The 25,061-nt window shown below is 38.8% G+C and overlaps 2 protein-coding genes across 4 annotated transcripts in view; one reads left to right on the top strand and one right to left on the bottom strand.

Moving 5' to 3' along the window:
* Positions 1 to 1,277: 1,277 nt before the first annotated feature.
* Positions 1,278 to 5,824, top strand: LOC129089059 (caspase a-like). The gene is made up of 8 exons (XM_054596434.1): positions 1,278 to 1,365; positions 2,856 to 3,137; positions 3,282 to 3,370; positions 3,554 to 3,730; positions 3,817 to 4,066; positions 4,179 to 4,322; positions 4,465 to 4,574; positions 4,699 to 5,824. Exons 1-8 carry the CDS (start codon positions 1,359 to 1,361, stop codon positions 4,801 to 4,803), a joined length of 1,164 nt encoding a protein of 387 aa, XP_054452409.1. The 5' UTR covers positions 1,278 to 1,358; the 3' UTR covers positions 4,804 to 5,824.
* An 809-nt stretch (positions 5,825 to 6,633) lies between these two features.
* Positions 6,634 to 25,061, bottom strand: part of stx1a (syntaxin 1A (brain)) — a 53,251-nt gene continuing 34,823 nt past the window's right edge. For 2 of the 3 annotated variants that reach the window (XM_054619471.1, XM_054619548.1), the window contains 5 exons: positions 20,926 to 20,999; positions 20,465 to 20,573; positions 12,743 to 12,816; positions 12,509 to 12,643; positions 9,111 to 10,761 (listed from right to left, as the gene is read on the bottom strand). In XM_054619471.1, coding sequence (XP_054475446.1) covers positions 10,441 to 10,761; positions 12,509 to 12,643; positions 12,743 to 12,816; positions 20,465 to 20,573; positions 20,926 to 20,999 — 713 coding nt within the window. In that variant the 3' untranslated portion in view covers positions 9,111 to 10,440. Of the gene's footprint in view, positions 10,762 to 12,508; positions 12,644 to 12,742; positions 12,817 to 20,464; positions 20,574 to 20,925; positions 21,000 to 25,061 lie in introns of all 3 variants that reach the window. The other variant, XM_054619625.1, reaches the window with a different exon arrangement.

The following is a 25,061-nucleotide window of genomic DNA, read 5'->3' as shown; positions in this document are numbered from 1 at the left end:
CACTGAAACAGTAGTTCTATGCAAATTCTACTCAAAACAAGAGTTAATTCAGCATTGTTTAAAGGACTATTTTCAGCTGCACATGAAGTGGTACACATCACTTTGTCAGTGCTTGTGCACAACTTTCAGTATCTGGAATACCAACTCACTAACTTTCAGGTTGTTGTGGGTTGCTTGATCAGAAAGCATGTGATTCAACAAGCCAGTCAGATTTCATTACACTTCCTGTTTTGCTTGCAGGCTCATTAGAATGGGGATCTACCTTTGCCAAGGTGCAGCACATTTTGATCAATCAGAGCAGACTGGGCTCTTTCGTGTAGGTGGTTTACAGAGTAAGGATCTAAGACGGAGTGTTTCTGAGAAAGGGTTAATACGTATATAAAATAAAATAATATGTTTTGTACATTAAAGCATTTAAGATGTTCAAGTAGAATCCCAAAATACAACTATTAACCTGAGATTGAGCATAATATGTCCCATTCAAATTCAGTTACATCGTGTACGACTCATTACAAAATTATATATATTTTTAACTGTGTGTTGTTTTAATTGACCTGCCATGTGAACATCGTGAGCGTTTAAGTCATTATTGTGTCACAAGTAAAACGTTCTTTCAACTTCTTTCAACTTCTTAGACTCTACATAAATATATCCTGTAATGGGACAAATTGGATCATTTTATCGTAATACTGACAGGGAAAACATTTATTTTTAAAAAAAAAAAATACACCATAAAATCATTCCTAAACTGCAGCATCACATGTTGTCCTCATGCTGAAATGATTGTGTCGGTCAAACTTAAATACTCTTAAAGATTTCCATATCAGAACACAACAACAGCAATTGTCCCTGGGTGTTGAACTAATTATTGTATGATATTTCTATGCCTGGTTGATTATATAGGCTACTATCTGTGTTTGCCTTTTTGGTTAGTCCGTTTGCACAATTAAAAGGCTGCTCCTTGTCATCTTTTGGAAGTTTTTTGTCTCTGATCAGAGGGCCCCTGATTTAGATGCATGCTGCTGGAAGATGCGCACACTCTCAATCCTGTTTCACTGTGCGGTTCGTTAGACTCTCAACTATTTCAAATGTGGTTTAAAATCCCAAAGAGCTGCTTGCACCATTTGGATCAATGTTTCATATGATATAAAGCCACACTTTGTGAGCCTGCAGCAGTGATACGGACCGTAAGTATTTGTAGTACTGATAATCGAAAGTAGGTTACTCTGAACAGGAAGCATCACTTCCATCTGAACCGTTGGGCAACACCCACATTTCTTTTTTTTACGCACAGTTCCTACATAAAGGCTGTGAGATAAAGTGCAGTTAAAACAATTCAGTGATACGAGATTTGAGAGATGGCAGGTAAGAGTTCACGGTCCAAGTGCACTTTACAAGTTAGCATAACTTTGCTGTTAGAGTCGCTGCCCATCTTCAGACTGAAAACTCACCTCTTCAAGAAGTACTACCCTGAGCCTTCCTCGTAGCATTTATTGCATCGTATTAGTTGTTGCACTTACTGTATTCGTATCAGTTCGCTGCACTTATTGAATTCGTATTTGTTTACTGCACTTATCCTATTCGTAGTAGTTTGTAGCACTTACTATATTCGGATTAGTCTGTTGCAATTATTGTTTTCGTAGTAATCTGCCTCTGCACTATACTTTTGCTCTGGTTTATGCTTTAAGATGCTTGTTTAAGAAAGGAGATGCACTTATGACTTCTGGTGACTAGTAGTTCTCTTGAATACCTATGTTGAATACACTTCCTGTAAGTCGCTTTGGATAAAAGCGTCTGCTAAATGACTGTAATGTAATGTAATGTAATGTAATGTTAGCGTCAATATGCGGGCGATCAGTCATTAGGCGCAAAATCGACATGGTCCGTATTTACTGTAAGTGGTCTGCGCAATGAGGGGATACATATTAGATATTTTACACTTTCTTTGAGTTAACAAAGTATTTTAAAGGAAAATCTTGATCAGTGTGCATTTCGTTGTGTGCGCCACGTATTACTTTCACTTTGCTGGCGCTCATCCACGCCCTACTATGATGCAACTGTGGCATGTTTTACATAACATTCACAGCCCGCTCAATGTCATCTCAAGTGTTTGTTCTGGCAAACTACAAACGTGAGTTTATAGAGCTTAAATGTCCAAAGTACGCAGGGCAGCCCATAAACGTGTAGGACGAATAGTGAAATAGACTACAGTTCTTCCGCAACAGAAACCTAGTTATTCACTTTATTATTAGTACTAATACTATTCACAGTTTAGTGTATCATAACTATTTGAACACGAATGGAAATATTCAAAACATATAGATGTATGGTATCACTGTACAGCAGGGTTATAAACAAATGCCTAACTAATGCACAGTGATCATTTAATGCAGGATGTATCATGAATTCCTCTAACTCACTATTAAGAAAGGGCCAAGTCACTGTGAGTTTATATGATTAGTCAACACTTAATGGATCTAACTCGCACTAACCCAATTCACATCATTTGTTTTTTAAAACCTCATTATACACTCAGATGCCAGTATATTAGGTACACCTATACGAACAGTTTAATACAACAGTCACACAATACATTTGATTTCATTAATGCTATAATGTTTAGTTTTTGATGAAACCGTTTCAGAGCTGTTGATCAAACTTAATTATAATTTTGAGAGGATGTATTTTGTGGTGGTGGTGATGAATTGTATTACCTTAAACTTACAGGTGTCTCGATTGTGTTCACCCCATTTATATCAACGGATACATACTTAATAACATATATCCCTGAAGTCTTACTCATGTCAGTATCTTTGTTTTTAATCAATTGTTTTGCTCCATATCTCCTCTTCTAGAGGAGCTTGCCAATGTGAGGAAGAAGTTTGTGGAAAAGGCCGAGCAAGAACTGATTTACCAGCTCCTGGACGACCTTTTAGACGACCGAGTCTTGAATGGCGGCCAGAAAGACTCAATATGTCAGGAGAACAGAACCACAGCAAATAAGGCACGCAGTCTCATTGATATGGTGAGGAAGAAAGGAGAGGAAGCCAGCAGAAAAATGATCGCTCACCTTCAAAGCAGAGATCCTTCACTTTACGCTGAACTGGGTTTGTCCTCTGGTCAACCTACTCAGCCAGGTGAGCTGACATATTTCAGCTATAGCGAGACCTCCATCCTATTTTGATCTAAACTAATATAATTCTTTGAAACTGTCCTAAATAGAGGTGCATTACAAAGAAAGATGTACACAATTTTGGACAGAATTGTTTTGCTGTTTCCAGCTGCAGAGCCCCAGATGGATCAGGAATGGTCAACCACACTCATCCGTACCAGCGAGACATTCTGGAAGGAGAAGCTGAATGATAGAAATGTTAGTCCTTCATAAAAGCCATATTAAGAGTAATATTGGTTCCTGTACATCTTAGTTTACCTGCCCTCGATAGAAAGGTGTTATTTAACAAGTGGGAAAATGATTTTTATTAAGAGAGTCCACAATATTTCCAGACAAATGATACATATTTGTTAAACGTTTTCCTTTAAATCTGTTTTTCAGATATACCCCGCGCCCAAAAAGTCCATTAGCAATCGTGTGGCCTTGCTAATCACTAATATAAAGTTTACCGATGAGCAATTCAACAGAAATGGAGCTGAGAAGGACGAGGAGAATATGGAGGAACTGCTCACAGCTCTGGGATACGAGGTTGTGAAACACACAAACCTCACAGGAAAGGTACTATTATGAAAAAGGAAAAAAAAAAAGTGTCTGGTTGATTTAGTGATACAGTTACTGATGTTTGCCTTTTTGTGTTTTCACAGGCAATCGATGATGCTGTAATTGAGTTCTCTAAACATCCGAAACTTAAAGAGACAGACAGTGTGTTGTTGGTTATCATGTCACACGGGAAACTGGGAACTGTCTGTGGTGTCGACTTGAAAAAAAAGATATCTCATGATGAAAAACCTGATGAGTTCCCCATCAACAACATTTACAAGCACCTGGGCCCAGAGAAATGTCCAGCACTGCTGAACAAACCCAAGATCATCATCATCCAGGCCTGCAGAGGAGGTTACTCTCTCTATTCTCACAGCTAGCTGTGTTCTCTGCTTCTGTGTCATTTATTGTCTAAGTGAGCGAGGCTGTCCTGCACTGTATTAAAAGTATGCCACATGTGTTTCAGGGGAAAAAGGAGCAGTGCTTGTTAGCGATGATGCAAACCCAGATGTGGCCTGTGATAATGCTGGTGAAGAAAACATCGAGGAAGATAATTTACGATGTGTAAACAAAGAAAAAGACTTCATTTCTCTTCTTTCCTGCACCCCTGGTGAGTTAATGTAAATGTTATTAGATCTTATTCTACAGCTCATAACACAATGAATGAATAATATGTATTGAAATTAGCTAAGAAAAGTTACTTTATGTAATAAAAATAAAAAAAGTATCTGTTTCTGTATGTTTTCCTCCAGATACTGTCTCATATAGACGACCGGATCGTGGGTCTTTTCTCATCCAGTATGTTGTTGAGGTATTGAACACTTTTGCACATAAGGATGAGATCGAGGAACTTTTCAGAAAAGTAAGTGGAAGTAATATCAGTTAGTGAGGCAACAACACCACATAGCGAGCAGCAATGATGATGCTCTTCTTTCATTAGTCCTACCCTCGCTTAATTACATACAATGTTTGTTTCAACCACACAGGTCATGCTACGCTTTGAAGATTTTCCTGATCAAACCAGAAGACAGATGCCGACCAAAGACAGATGCACTCTGACAAGGCGCTTCTACTTCTTTCCAGGCCTCTGAGGCAGCATTCACTTCTGTTTAACACAGACTTGTAGCCAAATGATGTGTCAATTGAGATACTACTTGAATAGATAATAGATGTGAATAGATAAAACTGATTGATGATGAACTGAATGGGCCTATCGGTCACAAGCTTGGGGTCCCAAATTACAGAGAAAAGAGGTTTCACTATACAAAACAGTTTCCAGCCTTGGGATTTTTCCCATTTTATAGTAGGGGTGGGAGAGATTTTATCTCTCTGTGTCCAGAGGCCCTTTGTCTCATAGTCCTTCCATGATACAACTAATATGATAAAATACAATAACATGTTTTAAATATAAATAACAGTATGTAAGCCTTTGAATTAAAGGAGCATTTTTATCAACTTGCCATTAACGCAGACATGTGTGTCAATGTAGGCTGTTGCTGTCCTGTTATGCTTTTATACAAAATGTGTGACACTTGACTATCCAAATAAACTTGTCGTAAGTTAATTCCTTGGACAGTTAATATTTTTTGTCTGGTCGATTTAGCAATACATTAACGTCTGTCTGACCTTCATGCTCTCTGGAGTTCTATAAACATCCAAAACTTGCCCAGACAGGCAGCACATTTGTTGTTATCGTGTCTAAAGGGAAACTTGGGTCTGTGATTGGCTGCTGAAAAAACTCATGATCATCATCATCAAGATCTGCAGAGGAGGTGATCCCAATCTATTTTCCCAGATACACCAAACTTCAACACATTTATAACGCAACTGCCAACATGTACCTGGATACAAACAACTATGAAAATATTTTGCATAGTTCTGATTCTGAATAGGTTTCCAATATCATGTTTGTTAACGCGAAGTGAGTGAGGCTCTTGTGCATCGTATTTCAAGTAGGTCACATGTTTCAGCTCAGTGTGCATCCGTACTTGTTAATGATGGTGCACAACCAGCTGTGGTCTGTGATGATGTGAAACAGCCAGGTCCAGCTCTGCTAGCCGTTCAAGTAACATTGAGTGATGCTAAACAATGTGTACATAAAGAAAATACTTAATTTCTCTTCTTTACAGCACTCTGATCAGTTTGTCTTATCTTATCTATCGCTCATACTGCAACATTAAAGAAAAACTCAACACTTAAGAATAGCTGCATTGTAGTGAATGACTATAGTTTCTGTTCATGATTTTCCTACAGATAATGCCTTCTATAGACAAATGGGACATTAGCAGGCAAACGGACACTTTCTAATAATTGAACCCTTATTATGATAGAATTCCTAAATGCAGTGGTGCAACAAGACTACAAAGCACAATATTACATTATTCCCACTTTGCTTTATGATGAACTTATAAGTGGAAAGTTAAAACTGAACTGAACTCTGTCTTATATGTTGAGCCGAGAGCTCAGCTGAGGGCAGTGGAAAGTAAAATTGTTCAAGTAGTGTTCAGTTTTGTGGGATAATAAAATGTAATGTTTAATCTCAGAAGGTATGGTAGTAGAAGAGGAAGTCAATGTTCTGTGAGCTTCGACAGTGAGGAAAGGGGAACTTCAGAGTCCAGACAAGAGTAATGAAAAGAAAAGTGCTAAAGGGCATATTTGCCCAACAATAATTTGAAGTAAATCTTTACATTCCAGAAAAAAAAATGTTCTGAGTGGACATTAGATCCATGTACAAAGATGACAGATAAACACTGAGTTCATGAGCTGCACGGGGATAATGGACATTAGAAAATGGGAGAACTAAATCTGTTTTTGTCATCAAAAGTTTACTCATGTAGCTCTAATGTGGGATTGCGAAACGGATACAGGAAATAATGCATTTGTCTGTAAATCTGAAAGCAGAAACAAGAAATCACACTCAACAAAGCAAAGACATTGTAGTAATTGATCTCCTTCTGAGAGAGAGAATCAGCCTTCAGAATAAAAGACGAACATTTTGGCTGAACTCCAATAGAACAAAATGTCCAGGTTCAACGCCTTCACTTTACTCTGGAGATAAACAAAGTAAATCGACAGTTACTTGAGGGTAAATATTGCCTTGTCTTTAGAAGGAAGTACCCCTCTTTTTGTGTTTGAGGTTCTGTGACTCTTACTTTTTTCACACTACTTTTACGACAAACAATGTTGTGCCGGAGTCACTTTACCTGAATCTCTACGGTGGCAGTGATGTGTGCAAGTTATTACCATCCATAGTCAGAACGGCCACAGTTATGAGAAAACCAGGTTGAATTTCTCTTTAATGGACATTCTGTCTCTGAATGCACTTATGCAAAACAACGCAAACACAAAATTAGATTTTTCAGACAAACTTTACTAAGAAAACTTAACAAAAACAAACTAAAAGTAAACACCCAAACCCATGTTTCACAATACAACACAAAGGCAACAAGTTTAGTAGGCAACATGGTTGCAGTCGGTGCACGTCTGATGTGTCACCAGAAAACTTAAATGAGAGTCTTTTACAGGCTACTTTGAGTTCATGCTGATGCTATCACTGACTCATGATCACTCGTAAAAATAAAAGCTAAGTAGCTTGACAGAAGGATATGTTCTGTTTTATAAAAATACATAAAACAACAAGGATTTGTTACTTACAGACCAGAATTATCAATCCAAACCAGACTAGACTCCATTTTAACATCTTATTTGAACATACTGGCAGTGTTAGAGAGCTTTATATCAGTTTACACTTTATACAAAACAAAGACACAGGTGGTTAATAACAAGCACTCATTTTCTCATCCCACGACTCGCACTCGGCACGTTAACATATGAAGCTACAACTGAACACATGCATATTCTCTTTCACATCCACACGCTCACACTCAACATGGAGCAACGGTTAGAAATGCTGCACAACTGGTAAGGCCTGATGAAGTTGTTTACAGTAGCACTGTTTCCGTAAACCACAAGAGATGACTTTTGAAAAAAGTTTGGCAGTGTGATGAATATGACCAACATATCCAACATTTCTTCTTTCCCCTTTGCGATAGAAAACAAAACAACAATTTACGGCGAACTTAACCATGCAGGGCTTTTGAAGGGAGGTAGAAGACATCAGAGAGAATGTAAAAGAAAAGATAAAGTAAATAATATGTAAATAGATAACTTGGCTTTTAAAAACCACTGCAGATTAGTGGCTGTCACTTTGCCTGTACAACACAAAACAGACATTACAATTGAATAAGTGTCATATTTGGAAGCTGGAATGTATTAGTATAGCGTTACATTTCATACAGTAACTTTTTTCCATTCAGGAATCCACTTTTGGAAACATCATATCGTTGACAACACTCAACAGTCAGATAAACAGTTTGCAGCACCACACATTTACAAAATAGCAACTCATGCGAAAACACCTCTGGCCATGTACACCGCTTATGTGTTGTACAGTATGTAACGCACTCGTGGGTTACTCATCTAATAGATTGCATTCATAATAACAGAAATGTTGATTTGTTGTGTTTTTGCTGCTTTATGTGTGTGGCTGTGTTACATGTATTGTTACTGTGGTTGAGGTTTAGGACAGTGTTCCCCCTATTATGGAAGCAATGACAATTCCCAGTACCACACAGCATATAATAATCATAATTTTCTTCTGTCAAGTTTCAACAATAACAGATAAACAGTCATCCATGGCAGCAAATTGGGAGCAGAGAAAATCATGTTAGAGATAGGACTTGTAATTTACTTACACACATGTTACAATGTTATAATATAATAATTAGCACAAATTGCAGTTTACAAGAAAAGCAGAAGAAGGCAATGCAGCTTGGAGAAAGACTATTTGTTTTTAATGTATCTGATGATGTTGCCGGAGTGTCACTGGTTCAGAAGCATTTCCACATCCTCTAATTTAAAAACTATAAATCTTTTGTTCTAGCATTTTCTTCATACATAAATACATTAAATAACATACAGTATTTCCCCACATGACACAAATGTGAATCATTTTCATATTTAACAAATATTCACAGTTTTTCATTATTTGGATTATCAATAAACATTACCACATATCTGCACATGCAAAGCTATTCACCAGACTGCAGTGCATGCATATGACGAAGGTACAGTATGTGAATCATGACACAAACACAAAGCACAAAAAACTTTCAACAGTTTAGAAAAAGTATAGTTTAAAAAATATACGTCAAAGTTAATGTAAAATATTTGAGTGCACAGAGACATATTGGACTGCCTTCAGGACAGTAATGTCAGCCTGCTTCCTACTTCAGAAGCAGTTACTGACAGTACAATACAGAGCTGCACTATACAGTTCCTTTATTACATATGACCCTAAGAGGGAGGCGTCGCCTCCTGCCCTGTCTGCTCTGTAGGGATTTCTGAGGGTCCTAACTGAGTCCAACTGCGAGTGCAATAATGAGGACCGTCACACATGCTGCAATACAACCTCCTATCAGGATCACCTTCTGGATGGGGTGAATGGGAACAGAAACAAGGCGGACAAAGTGTCAGATAATGATTCAGTAGATGTAATGAGAGAACGAATGAGGAACAGACACAGACAAAAAGAAAAAAGAGAAAGAAAGCTGGTGCTTTAATTGTGAGTGGAGAAACAATCATGTAGATGATCCTTGTAGTAGATTGGGGTCATGTGATTTATGAAATTCTTCAACCTTTGAGTGCTATCACAGATATTAACCAAGAGGTGGCAGAGATGTTCCATTGTGGCACAAATTGTTAAATGAAGGAATGAAGGTACCCCAGTGAATAACCCTCTTTATGAACTGTGGATCAGTTGTTCCCAGTGGATTTTGTCAGATGAGCTCAAGTACCCCTTCATTGACCACACTGATGTTCCAAATGTATGGATGTTATGTTATTATATATTATTTAAAAGGGGAAGTGAAAAAAGTGATCCTGGAATTGTTGATGTTTTCAACTGTCCAAAATTTCGGGAGATACACTTATTCGCTTCAAGCTGAGAGTTATATGAGACGATTGATACCACTCTCATGTATGGTCATTAAGAAGCTGGAGCCAGCAGCAGGTTAGCTTAGTTTAGCATAAAGACTGGAAACTGGGGGAAACAGCTTTCCTGGTTCTGTCCACAGATAACCATAAATAAACATTTCTTGATATCCGAAAAGAAAGAGTAAAAACAACATTTTGTGTTTTTATGTGGGTTTATGAATGTTTTAAAAGAGCTGGAAATTATGTTTGTACCACTACACCTTGGCATGGCCCACGTATCAATAATCTATCCATCAGCTATCTTCTTTGGCTTCTCTGCCTGCTTATAGTACTTACCAGATTGCATGAACTCTCAGCAGCATGTGGCGTTCAGGTGGGTTGTTAAGTTTTAATTTTTTTATTTACATCCCGGTAGTAGTAGCGTATCATACCCCGATTTGAAATCAATGCTTTAGAATATGTGAAATACAGTCAAGACAGACATGCTCCACATGCACGCACACTGACGACAGTTACATACTATAATATATACATGCAATGCTTCTGAAGTTATTTTTCACGTTTTCACAGCATGATTGTGCCCATGCATTATTTTGTTGCATATGCGACTCACCCTCCGGGCTTTACTCTGGTATTTAACCGCCTTCTTAGTGTCTGATACTGCCCTCTCCACATAGTCTACTGAGTGCTCCACATTGTACTCTATGCGGTCTATCATTTCCCCCTAGGAGAGGTTAGTTACAGAGGAGGAGTGGAAGACATGAAGAGGACATAGGGAGCCAGATGTGGAGGCAGGAAGAGGAGTGGATACAGATGGAGGAGGTGAGGGAAAGGGGATAAATAATGGGTGAGAATGAGAAGGAGAGAGAAGGGGAGGCAGAAAGGGAGAAAGGAAAGAGGATATAATTATTCAGTTGGTAGAATGTGTGCATCTTGCTTCTCACCCGCCTGCCGGTCTTTTTGAACTTTTTGCATTTTGGGATGTTCTCCTTTGCCTGCTCCACATAATCATGGGCGCCCAGCACATTTCGCTCAACGTTGTTCACCAGTTCACCCTGAACAGAGAAAGAGAGACTCAGTCATTGTTGTGGTGGTGATAACTCAGTACCTTTAACCACATCAAGATTACATTTTATAGATTTCTAGTAATAATTACATGATGCCTAGTTCATACTTACTATATAAACATCTGAGAGAATGGGAAAGACTGAGGCTTTGAAAAAGATACCAAATGCTCTTTTCTCTTCCTCACTGTATTCATATCCACATATTTCATTTATGAAAGCAGCAGAGGTCATTAACTCTGTTTATATCAGCATTCATTTACAAAGAAAGCCAAATATTGCCCATGTATCATCGTCCCAGGATTATTAAAAATACAGAATCATCCCATTTGCATTAGATTGATAATTAAGATAAACCAGATTTCAAGTATAAAGACAAGGGAAAAAAAGGAATCATGGGTAAATTACCTTTCTGTATTAGAAGGGGAGCGCCGCTCTCTGTTCTCTAGAGCTTAGAGTCATTGTGGCGGTGACAGTGTTGTGTGAAAAAGAGGGGAAAGAGAATGCAAAGCTGAGAAAGGCAAAATTATCAGACTCAAGTATCATTTAAGCGATGTGTCACTCTGTTAGTAAAAGGAGGGTTAGTTAATTGAGTTATTTAGAATTAGAGCATTCATATGGCTGACAAGAGAATGAAAGAGTATACACACAAACACACGCAATACTACTGAAATACTAGACATTTAAACAATTATCACTCCCACACTAAAATTATGCCTGCTATTGCATTGTGCTATAATTCAAACCACTTGCCATAAAAAACTGACTTTCATATTTGTCATTCAGTGTATTTTATTATGCATCTGCTCGCATTCACTTTTGCATAATTCAGAATAAATATTTCTGGTGAGGGAAACACTTGATTTCCGTGGGGGTTCAGCACACACAAGTGCAGTAACATATTCAGGCAAGACTTACGCTTTACTTGCAGCTCAACACTTAAGGATAATGTACGTATGGTGCTATGAAGAAGCTATATAGTACGGAAAATACATACTGTCAGTGCAGTCGTTCACTGCTCACTGCATGATGAAAGTACCTCGGTACAATGTACACTATACAGCATCTTCGCTCTCTAACAGAATCAAATTTCTACCACAGGGAAATTACAAATTCCCAACAATTCTCAGCTCACAAAGCTGGTTTATTTAATTTAAGGCCCTTACAAAACACAGCAAGTTAACGCAACGCTGTTTTGTTGCCAACTTGAAAGTCCCAGAAGTCAGATTTTCCTTCCAACACATAAACGCAGCATGATAATTACGTATCAAAAAATTGTCTAATGGCAGAAATCCCAAATACAGAACATGATTCACAACTGATCCTTGAGCCAATTATTATCAGTACCCTAAATTTACTGAGATATTTTGCAAACAGAAAACCAGATGGAGATGAAAACACAACCTCCTTTCAACTCTGTAATAAAACACTATACATTATTTTCATGACAGGGAGAAGCAGCAGCTGCTGCAGCAAGATAGCTGGTTGATGATTTTATCACTGTGAACACAGTGTGCTACTGAACTTTTGCATTAGCTAGAGCAAATTTTCAAACCATGGACAGGAGGATAATTGAAATCTACAAACTCAAATTGTAACTCTTCTTTATATTGTACATGTTGACAGATGGATTGCCAATTTACGAATGTACTGTATATGCAGGTTTGTTTTCACATGCATTTGGCTGAGCCCCAAACCACAGAGCTGTAAATACTGAGAGAGGAATCGATGTTTTCACCTGGCTCTCCACCAGCATGGCCATGTCCATGAACATGTCGTGAAGCTCTCTGATACTGTTTTCCAGCTTGATGATCTCATTGTGCCGCGTCTCAATCTCATTCATAGCTTGCTCGGTGATGTTGTCCATAATGATCTAAGATGGTGGAACAGATGGAAAAAGTTAAGAGAGGAGATAAATTAGATTTAAAATGTGCTTTGTGTGCGTTCATGTTGCACTTGTTGTACCGCTTACCCCCGAGGTAAAGATGGCCGGGTTGTCGCTCTCCAACATGCTCTCTAGCTCCTCATTTGTTGTGTTTCTCCCAGCTAAAAGGGTAAACACACACCCATAAACATCTATTACAGCAATCATATTTGTAGGTGTTACAGAGATTAACTTTGTGAGGGTATTACAGTACATGAAAGCTCAGGATTTAGGAAGTGTAGCTGCAATGCAATCGAAATAAAATGTTCTCCAAACTATATATGTCAATGAAGACAACATTAGGAAAGACTAATAAAACTCCCTGGTGGATAATAGCACCCCGAGCGTAATACCTCTCATCTTCTTCATGTCTGTCGGAGGATTCATTAAACCAAGAGCTGTGTGCCTCTCTTTTCAACATGCACATTTTCTCTATATCCATCTGTCACTCTCTATATGCTGTATTTCAAACTCTTTATTCCTCCATTTCTCTGAACAGCTGTGGATGTCAGGTAACAATCCTGAGTGCCATCATTTATTCTATATCATCATGGATTTGGATAACAAGCAGCTCCCTTAACTTTTACTCTCAGCGGATCTGAATGTTGCAGGATTATGTTTGTGTTTTTGGGTTTGTTAGAAATCAACCAGGCATCTCAAATGTTTAATGGAATCCAACCTCAAAAACAAGGCTCAGTCAGAATCCTATGACCACTAGCCTCGACATGCACAATTTTACCATCAGATGCCACTTCAGCAGTTCAGACATCTAACAATGACTTAACCAGTCGGGCATGTTTTCATGTCTAATTAAGCACTTCCACATCCAGATGCTACTCAGACTAATAAGAGTATAATCCAGGCTTTAAAATGACTAATAAAATATAATCAAGGCTTTAAAATGAGTAGCCTCCATCTGTATGAAGTTAAAAAGGAATATGGACAAAACTGCTCATTACCACCTTTTGCGTTCTAGCATTTGTCCTACATTACCTCATCCTGTGCATGACACAATTGTCATTAACCTCTGATACTGTAAGAAGAAGGATTAATGAATACTTTGCAGGTTTGGTATTGTTTTGAGCAGTTGGCATCTCTGTTTCTCTAGTTTATAAAACCCCCTGTGCAAGCTTGACTTTCTTGCTTTTAAAAAGACATAACCAGTAACATAAGAAGGTTAGGCACTGCATTTTGGGATGTTACAAAGAAGACAGGTCACATGTTAATACTGAGTCAGTAATATCAGTCATTTTTAACAGTATCAGAACAGCTTAGGTCAGTCTGCATATCATCTGAAGGGGTAAGATTGAATCTCATACTTGCAGGTGTTCTTTTGACATATCCCCTCCAATTCTCAGGTTATGCAAATAAGAAACAGTCCCGATTATGCTTAGATGTGTAGCATTCAGAGAGTGAAGGAAAGAGGCACATCAGCAATTTATGTAATACCTTAATAAGTTTGCCTCAACACTCCCTGGTGCCCCACATCAAACTTTCTATCTCTCTTTATCTACTGACCCTGCTTGTACCACAGCAGCACATCTTATTGCTTCTTCCTACTGATGTGTTTGCTCCTTATCCATCGAGAGACTTGACCTACTTCTTAAACATTGCCTTAGACCTCTTTGCTTAATCTACAAATACTATTTTGTACGAGCACTGACGTTGCATGCAGTGCTGCTGTACTTGAGCTCCACTTCTGCCCCACTGACACAGCCTGCCTCTATCAGCATCATCTCCAATCGCTCCCTTGCACATTAAATCCTCTGTGGGGCTATGTGTACAGTACACACAGTAAAGTACTATCTCTTCCCCATAAAGACACCCAACGTCCCCACAAACCTTTAAATGTTGTACAATACCAGCTGAGCAGTTCACAAACAAAACAAAGTCCTAAAAGAAAAGGGATCTGCAGGTAACAGCATGTACAGGAGCAGGGGTTTGATATGAAAGAGAGAGAAAGCTAATATTATAAAATCCCAGCAGTGTCACAAAGTTCAACCAATCACAACTACTCAAAATAAAAGGAGATTTCAGATGTTACAATTGAAAATACTGATAAAGTTGTTCAGAAAAATAAAGAAGGGGCCAATGAAAAGTGCATCAGGCACAAAACATTCTGTGATGCAGCATGCAAGGCACCACCCATGGGTGAAATACCGTTTCAATGGTATTTCATTTAGTAGACTATTGTGCACTTGCAGATACTTGGACCATTTCGGCTTAATGCCCTACTGAGCTACTTTCATATTAATGACAATGTTTCCAGTTCTCTTTATACATACATGTAAGATACAACAGTAATACATGTAAGGAAGCTAGGAAACATATCAAACCGGTCCAAACAGAATAACCCTGCTGATTGTAAATCATTTGTCATTTTAGTGACAATACAGAGAACAGCATGAGGTTGATGTGAGAGAATTTTGCATATTAATAAAATTAAGATGTAAGCGTTTTTTAGACAGCTAAAAGAAAGGAATCATCCAAGGAATATCAAGAATCATAGAGTGTACACTATCTTTGAAATATTTTTCAATGGGAACTCAACTGAAAGTGAAACTTATCTATACAGTTTTTGTCTACTGAGTCTGGTGGCTTTGAAAAGGGCTTAGATAGATTTCACTTTCAGTTCAGTTCCCTATCAGAAAGGGCTGTCTGATAGCAGAATAAAACAATGAAAATATTCCAAATAAGCCTATAGAGTACACTTAAATATAGTAACTTCTGTTCACTGGTTGCAAAAGGCCAAGATGGCAACAGCCAAAATCCAAGATGGCGACGGCCAAAACGCTGAACTCAAACTTGAAGATGGAAGTCCACAAACCAATACGTGAAGTCATGATGACTATGTCTACCTCTTATATACAATTTAGGTTTTTTTATCAACAATGTTAATTAATTAACCTACTGGGCTAGCTTTGACAGATATCGCTCTGCTTATTCCTCTGGACCACCAGCAGCCACTACAAAACCGCTATTCATGACCTAATCACAGTGTGTGTGAGTATGTCTGTGTATTGTAGTTATGTGTGATGAAGGCCTCAGTGCAGAACGGGAAGGTTGATGGTGAGTGATGATGTTGGGAGTCAGAGCCGATGATTGCGTTCATGAACAGAATACTGATGAAGCTGCTCTCTAACCTTTACTGGTGCATGAACGTGCGTCCATGTGTGTTTCAGGATGCACTTTTGCATAAACTGGGCCTTTCATATCTAATCCAAACTGCATATCCATATCAAAGCAACAAATTTCATTGAGTTATGGTAAAGTGGTCCTGCTGTTTCATTACCGTGCTTGAGCATCTACTCATGTTCAGCAATGACATTTTGCAGTTTGACAAATGAGAGGACACAAAGAGGAATGAGAAACCTAATTCAAACATCACTGTGATATATTCCCTATTCGCCAGGCCTCTCTGATAATGAATAATATCTCTATCATTATGAATAAAACCACAACATTAAAGAGGGTCACAGTTAGAGTTAAAGGACGGAGACGAGTGAAAATGAGTCATTGATAATTGTGAAGAAGGAAAAAAACAAAGGCACTCTGGTGCTACCCTATCCTATTTATCTCACTTCCCACACACACACACACACACACACACACACACACACACACACACACACACACACACACACACACACACACACACACACACACACACACACACACACACACACACACACACACTTCAACGCCTTTTTTTCCAAAGCCCTGACAGGCTTCGAGGGAGGCTCTTATTTGTTACCATGGAGACCCAAACCCAGAGAAGTCTAATATGAAGCCAAGAAGTCTCATTTCACCCATAGCATATTTGGGCTATTAAATCATTCATACGTTGCCACGAGTAACAGTATTATTTAATTTCCTTTCTTATGTAACACAAATTAAGTGAGCCCCCCAAGGAAGAGAGTGAAAAGGCAAAACACACAAATGTTCACTCATGCAGAGCGAAAGAGGAAAGTGATTTTTATGCTTCCGTTCACTGCAATTTCACCTGCAAAGGAATGAGAAAAGCATGTATAGCTTATCCGCACACGTATAAGTCAATCTATTTGCTATACAGGAGGAATGTGTTAGTTTACATCTGTCTTTTTCCCCGACATTGTGAGTGCGTCTCTCCCAGCTAAAGGAGTGTCCGCAGGGAAATAAAATATAATAATCAAATGTCAAAGAGGCCCTGCGATGACTGTGACCAACATCCCTTCAATCCCACTGAGCTTGTCTGCTTATAGAATAGAACTAAAAGGCTACAGAAGTGTTTCAGTTGTAATTGTCAATGTAAAGATATCAAAACAGATGTGTTGCTGTTGTAAAGCTCCAATATGTGCGTTTAAAGGAAAGGTTCTACATTTTGGAAGATACTGGTATACTATTTGCCTTTTTGACTAGAGTTAAATAAGATCGATATAGCCCTTATATTTGTCTGTTAAATATGAAGCTGAAACTGGATCCAGAATTACTGTACCAACACGAGATCTATCTCAATCCTCTTATCAAACGTATGGCAAAAAAACAAATAAGTATTTCCTTTCTATAACACAGCAGCTCATTATGGAAATATTATTTTAAAAGAAATCACAGTTTTTTTATGAGATAAGGAAGGGGTCAAAGTTATCCAAACTGTTAAATGAAACAGTATATATTCTGTGGAAGTAAAATGGTTTACTTGATAAATCCAAGGTGTGACAGAAGTATCAGCATCCTGAAAATTGTGTATATTGCTGCTGGGAACAAGTGCAAGCATTTTATTCATTCAGAAGAAACCAAAATTATATACGAAGGCAGTTTGGTTTGGGTTGATACAAATACATTTGGACTTTTGGCAAATAGGGGCATAACATGCTATTGTCTTGACTAATTTCCACTATGTCACAGTGTTGCTTTTGTGTTTCGCTTATCTCTGTATCCAGAAGCAAACTGGGAAGTAGTGAAGCAGCAGAGCAAACGTCGATACTCTGTCTGACAGAACAGACTAGGTGTCCCTTTGTGTGTGACACACTCTTATTGATTCACATGCAAACAAGTCAAAGGGGCTTGCACAACAGAAACACAGCTCTCTTTTCACATAACCCAAAAGGAATTAAATTATGTTAGATCAAAATAAGGACAAATGTAATCCTAAGGGAAAAGCTTTACTGGAGACTCGCGATTATATTTCCTACAGAACCATAAACTGCATTTCTTTTTATGCGTCATACTTGTAATTTACCCCCTACTCTGTGCTCTTACTCCATCTCCATACTCTCCCTGCATGACTAATACCTTCCTTGACGACAGGTGATATCAGCTACAGCCTACACCGGCTGACAAATCAAATCAGAATGAGGCCTAAGGAGCTCTATGAAAAAGTGAGTCAGGCGTGTTTGTTTTTATAACTCGAAGGATAGACGTGTCTGTCCTTTGATTAACCCTAGAAAGTGATGTGTGTGGTCACTGCTGTTCATTTGACTGGACCACATGCTGTGTATATTGGGCGGTGCTCACACATACAGACCTGCTGCATGTGTCTGACAGATGGCCAGAAGAAATTACGTCTGCGCCAAGTGTCCGGCAGTATAACTGCGCCTGCTCTCCTCTGCTATTACCACTAAATGAGTCATAGTGTTCTTCTTCTCTGCATTGTGTGGGCATTTGTGTGTAAGGTGACGGTATCACAATGGCTGTTAGGGGCAGCTGGCAAGGTGCAGCCTGCCAGGATGCCGTGGCAGAGTATGATCCAGTAGCCTGGGGCCTGCAGCTAATACCTGTCAGATCATATAAAGCAACCCATGTGACAAGAGAGTAAGGAGCTTTCATCGGAGCTGGAGCAACCTGGCATGTGCATGTATATGCGTGTAAGTGTATGTATGTGTTTTGGTTAAGTGTTTGTAGTGTGAGAGTGGTTGTTTCGCGACACTACATCGGACAAATTCTAAATACAATACTGTATGGATTGTATAAACTGAAATTTCTCTATAAACAAAATGATTAAATGTTTGTTTTTGCCATGGATGATTGGGTTGGATGATAATGGTTGGATGTTCTCCAGGTTTTATGTTATGCTGTCACAGATGTACGTTGTTTTATGTGAGTTTGCTGGGAGGGTTTTTAGCAATAGTTTTAACATATTTGCATGTGAGATGCATTTATTATGTTTTTAATTTAGTTTTTTTGTCTATGTTCTATGTTTTACCTGCGTGCCAGACAAAATTGCCCTTGGGCCCATTAAAGTTGAAGAACTTGAAGTGCATAAAGCGAGCAAGTCAACTTAGGGTCCAGGTAAATCATTTTTACCACCCATGTTAAAGCCTTTTTTTTCATCAATAATAAATGTAACAAACTTCTCAGAAGAAGATAACCACCCAATATATTTGCATAATAATAACATGTGGTTAAATAAAACTGAATGTCAACCCAGTAGAGTGAATGTTGATGGGTGCCAATTCATTTCTGGGTACTTTAACTATTACAAAAAGTGAAAACTGTTTGCCAAAAAGACCCATTAGTGTAAATCAAGACAATGCATGGAAAACTGATACCAGCAGGATGTTGTGCTTACAAAGTTTTCTCCTGCCAGAATTCACAAAGCAAAAGCAGCACAAATAGAAATGAGTGAAGGGCCTGCTTCAGCGATCATGGGACTTTTCATGAATTTTTGACATGGACTAGTATAAGAAGAGTATACCGTTAATCATATATTACAGACTTATAGCAGTACTGGCACATCTTGACTTTACATTGTCAAACTTTCATATGAGTACGTAGACATAGTAAAGCTCTTTTAAAATGGACGATAACACTATTGTGCAGGTGTAGAGTGATTTTCACACTTCACAATGTGATGGAAAATGGTGTTGAAGACTATATTTTAAGCTTAACATGACACTAACATCTAACTAACAATAGGGGGAGGATGGAGATGAAGTGAATAGTGCTTCGGCCAAGGACAAAAGAAATGTCAGGAAACACAACATTTTTAAATCTATTTTGACAGGCACCTTAAAAAATGACTAAAGAAATCGCGAACAGCTGTTTTAGACAAAAATTACCAAAGCTGACCAACAGTATTTGCTTGTTACCCTTTTATTAAGCTCAACAAGCTGGTGAGGAAAGCCAGCTCTGTGGTGGGCCTGGAGCTGGACAGTCTGGAGTCAGTGGGTGAGAGGAGGATGAAGGCCAAACTCAGAGCCATCCTGAACAATCCCTCTCACCCTCTCCATGAGGAACTGTGGCAGCTGGGCAGCTCATTCAGCCATCGGCTGATTCTACCAAAGAGCAGGACGGATGGCTTCAGACGCTCATTTGTGCCCACTGCCATCAGACTGTATAACAACAGCGGAGACCACAGTCTGTCATCATGCTGACCAGCCCCCCCCATGTGGATATACTGTACATTTTATTTTTTATTTATTTTTTATTCTTTTTTTTATTTTTTTTTATTGTATAATATGTTGTATTTATTATCTGTTTCTGTAATTGAGCTGATGCTACACCCGATTTTCCCCCATGGGGATCAATCAGGGAATATAATAATAATAATAATAATATGGAAGGTTTATAGTGGGTAAAAAATAAATCAAGAATTTCACACAACACCTTGTTTGTGGTAGATTATGAGTTTGTGAATCTCCAATGCAAAAAAAGTACTATAAAACTGCACACAACAACCAAACACTAAGGCTAGGGAATGATGCAGATGTTTTACTTTAATGCATACAGTGTAAACATGTGTGCAGTCAGTATGAAGTGTGGTGGGAGGTTTAGTCTCCCAGGTCTACTCACTGATCTCCAGCTGTCTCTGAATGCGTCCTTTGCAGCGCTCCCTGTAGTCCGACTGGGTGGTGTTGTATTCTGACATCACCTCGACAAACTTACGGGATAGCGTGGAGTGCTAGAGACACAGCGAGGAACAACAGCAGTAGACACAGACTTAATAAGTAATTAAAATAGTAAATGAACAGGAGGTGAAGAGGTGCAAGCATTCATTGACTTCACTGTCAGTGTAGCTATTTCCTCATTCCATACAACAAACTAACTCTCAGTATGTTTTGAGAATGCTCACATTTAAAAAGTAACAAAATTAAGTCAGTAAGCATACTTAAAAACTGTGTTTATGGACACAATTGGCCCAGAACGCTCTGCACAGAGGAAATGGAAGAGCTGCAGGTTGTAGGAGCAAGCAAAATATAAGAATAACATTTTTATAAAACATTTTATCTTAGTGAAGTTTATTTCAACTGTACCTGTGTCTTGCGTATCCTCAGGTCAGCTGATGACTTGTTCTGGCTTTCTTCTTGCTCAATGATTTGCTGGATACCTGGAAAGATACACAAAATGTGCATCCAATTACAGGGTGAGTGCTGCTGTTGAAAATCATCAAGAAATCCAAAATATAAAACTTAGAGTGTTGCTGACTGCTTCTGGAAGTTCCTTACACCACACAAGAGAAGATTGTTGGATGAAACAAACAACGTACTGACCATACTTAGTTAGTGGGGCTAAAAGTGGGATTCTGATCCTAAAACACACACAAAAGGAAAGGTGAAAAGGTCCTAAAATTGTCAAGGATTGTATTCATGAGAGCAGAAATGTGCTCAGAAAACTTCATGGCCATCTTTCAAATGGATAGATAGTTATTTTGATCTCAGGGGTGGGTAAGAAGAAAGATGAGGAGATCATTAAAATCCACTCTTGTTTGCATGGTTTTCTGTTCAGCAGCAGCAGTCGTCAAGATATATTGCTCTGAACCAAAAGACGCACTGAGAGACAGATCGTCCACCTTGTCAACAATAGAAATCAAACTCTCCCTGTTTTAACAGCTAAAGCTAACAGAGTAAACACGTTCACGTACACAGTTAAAAATAAGCAATTTAAAGTTCAAGGATATGGTAATTTGTGAAGATTCCATCATCTCTGAAAAATCCAACACTTAAACATAACATTAAGCAAATTAAGCTCTGCTGTACTGTAATATAAATATATCAAATATATAAAAAGGGCAAATCGTCAGAACAGATCTGTTCATCAGGTATTTTAGAGAATTGTTGTGTTCACCAAATTTCTTGAACTTTAAGCGGTTGAAATTACTGTCACTGAAAATTTTCCCACACGTGGAGCTGACTAACTAGCCATATGTAGCTGTTTTGGGGTTATTCTTAAACTGATGATTACATGTCTGAAACTCAGCAATTATTTGTGTAAGTAAGTTTGAAAGTTTGTGTGGTTCAGAGGGATAAATTAAGAGAGGTTTCATTCTAAATTTCAGTTTTTGCTAAAGATATATTAATTTAGATATTCTAAAATCTACCAAGATTATCGTAGGGATAATTTATCTTCTGTCCTTAAAGAAATTAACTCACTGAATCCATTAGATTGATCAGGAATTATTTCGATCCAAATGATAGAGTAAATTATGTCAGTCCTTCTTGAGGGCCTTTCCCAGGATACAGTTTGACAAAGATGAGGTCACTTACTGACCAACCCAACACACAAACAAAAACAAACACACAGCAGGCACACACACTTACACAAAGGGATCCTGTGGCATCAACTGATTTGAACTCGATAGACACCGTTAGAGGCCTGTGATGCAGGGCCTGTTGTGCCTGATAGAATTTGTCGGTCGCAGTGTCTATATATGTGCACACAACACTGTGTGTGTGTGTGTGTGTGTGTGTGTGTGTGTGTGTGTGTGTGTGTGTGTGTGTGTGTGTGTGTGTGTGTGTGTGTGTGTGTGTGTGTGTCAAGGCTGTATGCACACAGGAGACATGAGCGATAGGGGCTGTTATCTTCTAGCTCTCCGCACTGAAGTTTTGCTCTACATTCCTGAAAGAAACCAAACAGATATTTTATCTCTGACCCCTATTATCGACATCTGAGTCCTGTAGGGGAGAGTGTTTTATATAGTTGAAAATTAGTTATGTGATGAAAGCAGAGGTTTGGAATGCGAAGATAAGAAAATCCTTAAATATACCAGAAGAAAAAAGAGGAAAGAGAGATATAAAATAGCTTCCACCAGGGGAAGTGTGCTTCATGTTATTGGTGAATACAAGAAAGTGTAAAAATTATGTAAAAGTAGTGATGTGTTAAAAAATGTACAAGCAAAAGTTGGGAGCACACATACAGTGGGGCAAAAAAGTATTTAGTCAGCCACCAATTGTGCAAGTTCTCCCACTTAAAAAGATGAGAGAGGCCTGTAATTCATCATAGGTATACCTAAACTATGAGAGACAAAATGAGAAAAAAATTCCTGAAAATCACATTGTCTGATTTTTAAAGAATATATTTGCAAATTATGGTGGAAAATAAGTATTTGGTCAATAACAAAAGTTCATCTCAATACTTTGTTATATACCCTTTGTTGGCAATGACAGAGGTCAAACGTTTTCTGTAAGTCTTCACAAGCTTTTCACACACTGTTGCTGGTATTTTGGCCCATTCCTCCATGCAGATCTCCTCTAGAGCAGTGATGTTTTGGGGCTGTCGCTGGGCAACACGGACTTTCAACTCCCTCCACAGATTTTCTATGGGGTTGAGATCTGGAGACTGGCTAGGCCACTCCAGGACCTTGAAATGCTTCTTACGAAGCCACTCCTTCGTTGCCCGGGCGGTGTGTTTGGGATCATTGTCATGCTGAAAGACCCAGCCACGTTTCATCTTCAATGCCCTTGCTGACGGAAGGAGGTTTTCACTCAAAATCTCACGATACATGGCCCCATTCATTCTTTCCTTCACACGGATCAGTCGTCCTGGTCCCCTTGCAGAAAAACAGCCCCAAAGCATGATGTTTCCACCCCCATGCTTCACAGTAGGTATGGTGTTCTTTGGATGCAACTCGGCATTCTTTCTCCTCCAAACACGACGAGTTGAGTTTTTACCAAAAAGTTCTATTTTGGTTTCATCTGACCATATGACATTCTCCCAATCCTCTTCTGGATCATCCAAATGCTCTCTAGCAAACTTCAGACGGGCCTGGACATGTACTGGCTTAAGCAGGGGGACACGTCTGGCACTGCAGGATTTGAGTCCCTGGCGGCGTAGTGTGTTACTGATGGTAGCCTTTGTTACTTTGGTCCCAGCTCTCTGCAGGTCATTCACTAGGTCCCCCGTGTGGTTCTGGGATTTTTGTTCACCGTTCTTGTGATCATTTTGGCCCCACGGGGTGAGATCTTGCGTGGAGCCCCAGATCGAGGGAGATTATCAGTGGTCTTGTATGTCTTCCATGTTCTCATAATTGCTCCCACAGTTGATTTCTTCACACCAAGCTGCTTACCTATTGCAGTCTTCCCAGCCTGGTGCAGGTCTACAATTTTGTTTCTGGTGTCCTTTGACAGCTCTTTGGTCTTGGCCATAGTGGAGTTTGGAGTGTGACTGTTTGAGGTTGTGGACAGGTGTCTTTTATACTGATAACAAGTTCAAACAGGTGCCATTAATACAGGTAACGAGTGGAGGACAGAGGAGCCTCTTAAAGAAGAAGTTACAGGTCTGTGAGAGCCAGAAATCTTGCTTGTTTCTAGGTGACCAAATACTTATTTTACCGAGGAATTTACCAATTAATTCATTAAAAATCCTACAATGTGATTTCCTGGATTCTTTCCCCCCATTCTGTCTCTCATAGTTGAAGTGTACCTATGATGAAAATTACAGGCGTCTCTCATCTTTTTAAGTGGGAGAACTTGCACAATTGGTGGCTGACTAAATACTTTTTTGCCCCACTGTACATACATATAAACAAACAAGATCTCTCATTGAACATGTCAGGGGCTGCAGCTATCTATCATGCCTACACACAGTATGTTTCTGTAATATTAGTCAGTTTGTGTGCACAAGTGTGAATAAAACTTGTATGTGCTCGTGCAAATGAATCACAGGCACCTCCTCTGTTGTGAGTGACACTAATGACTCGGCCCACTGCAGCACAGACCCTTCGACTGCAAACTGAGTTTGTCTGTTAGCTGCCAAATTCTATACAGGTCTCTGTCTCTTCGTGTCTCACTTGTTACCCTCTCTCCTCTCCTAAGGAAGCACCCTGGCTGTCACATCACATAAAAAGACCAACTGCTGCACACACTGGGTATGGATATGGTTACTGTGATACAAATTACAGGGCGGCAACTTATTATTATTTTCATTTTCAATTAATCTGCCATCTATTTTTCTTATATGGCGTCTTCAAATTGTTCTAATTTGATCCAACAGTCCAAAACTCCAGTATATTTATGCTATGATAAGATAATCCTTTATCAGTCCCACAGCGGGTAAATATTCAAATTATGCTATGATGATAATGCTAAGATGTAAGAAAGGAAAAAAGAAACAAAAACTCACATTTGAGAAGGTGGTCTCTTGGCTTAAATTGCTCAAACGATTCGTTGATTAT

This window comes from Anoplopoma fimbria, chromosome 1 (genome assembly GCF_027596085.1).
Source record: "Anoplopoma fimbria isolate UVic2021 breed Golden Eagle Sablefish chromosome 1, Afim_UVic_2022, whole genome shotgun sequence".
In the NCBI taxonomy this organism is placed as follows: domain Eukaryota; kingdom Metazoa; phylum Chordata; class Actinopteri; order Perciformes; family Anoplopomatidae; genus Anoplopoma; species Anoplopoma fimbria.
Note: the sequence above shows the minus strand (reverse complement) of the source record. Positions and strands in the feature narration are given on the sequence as shown.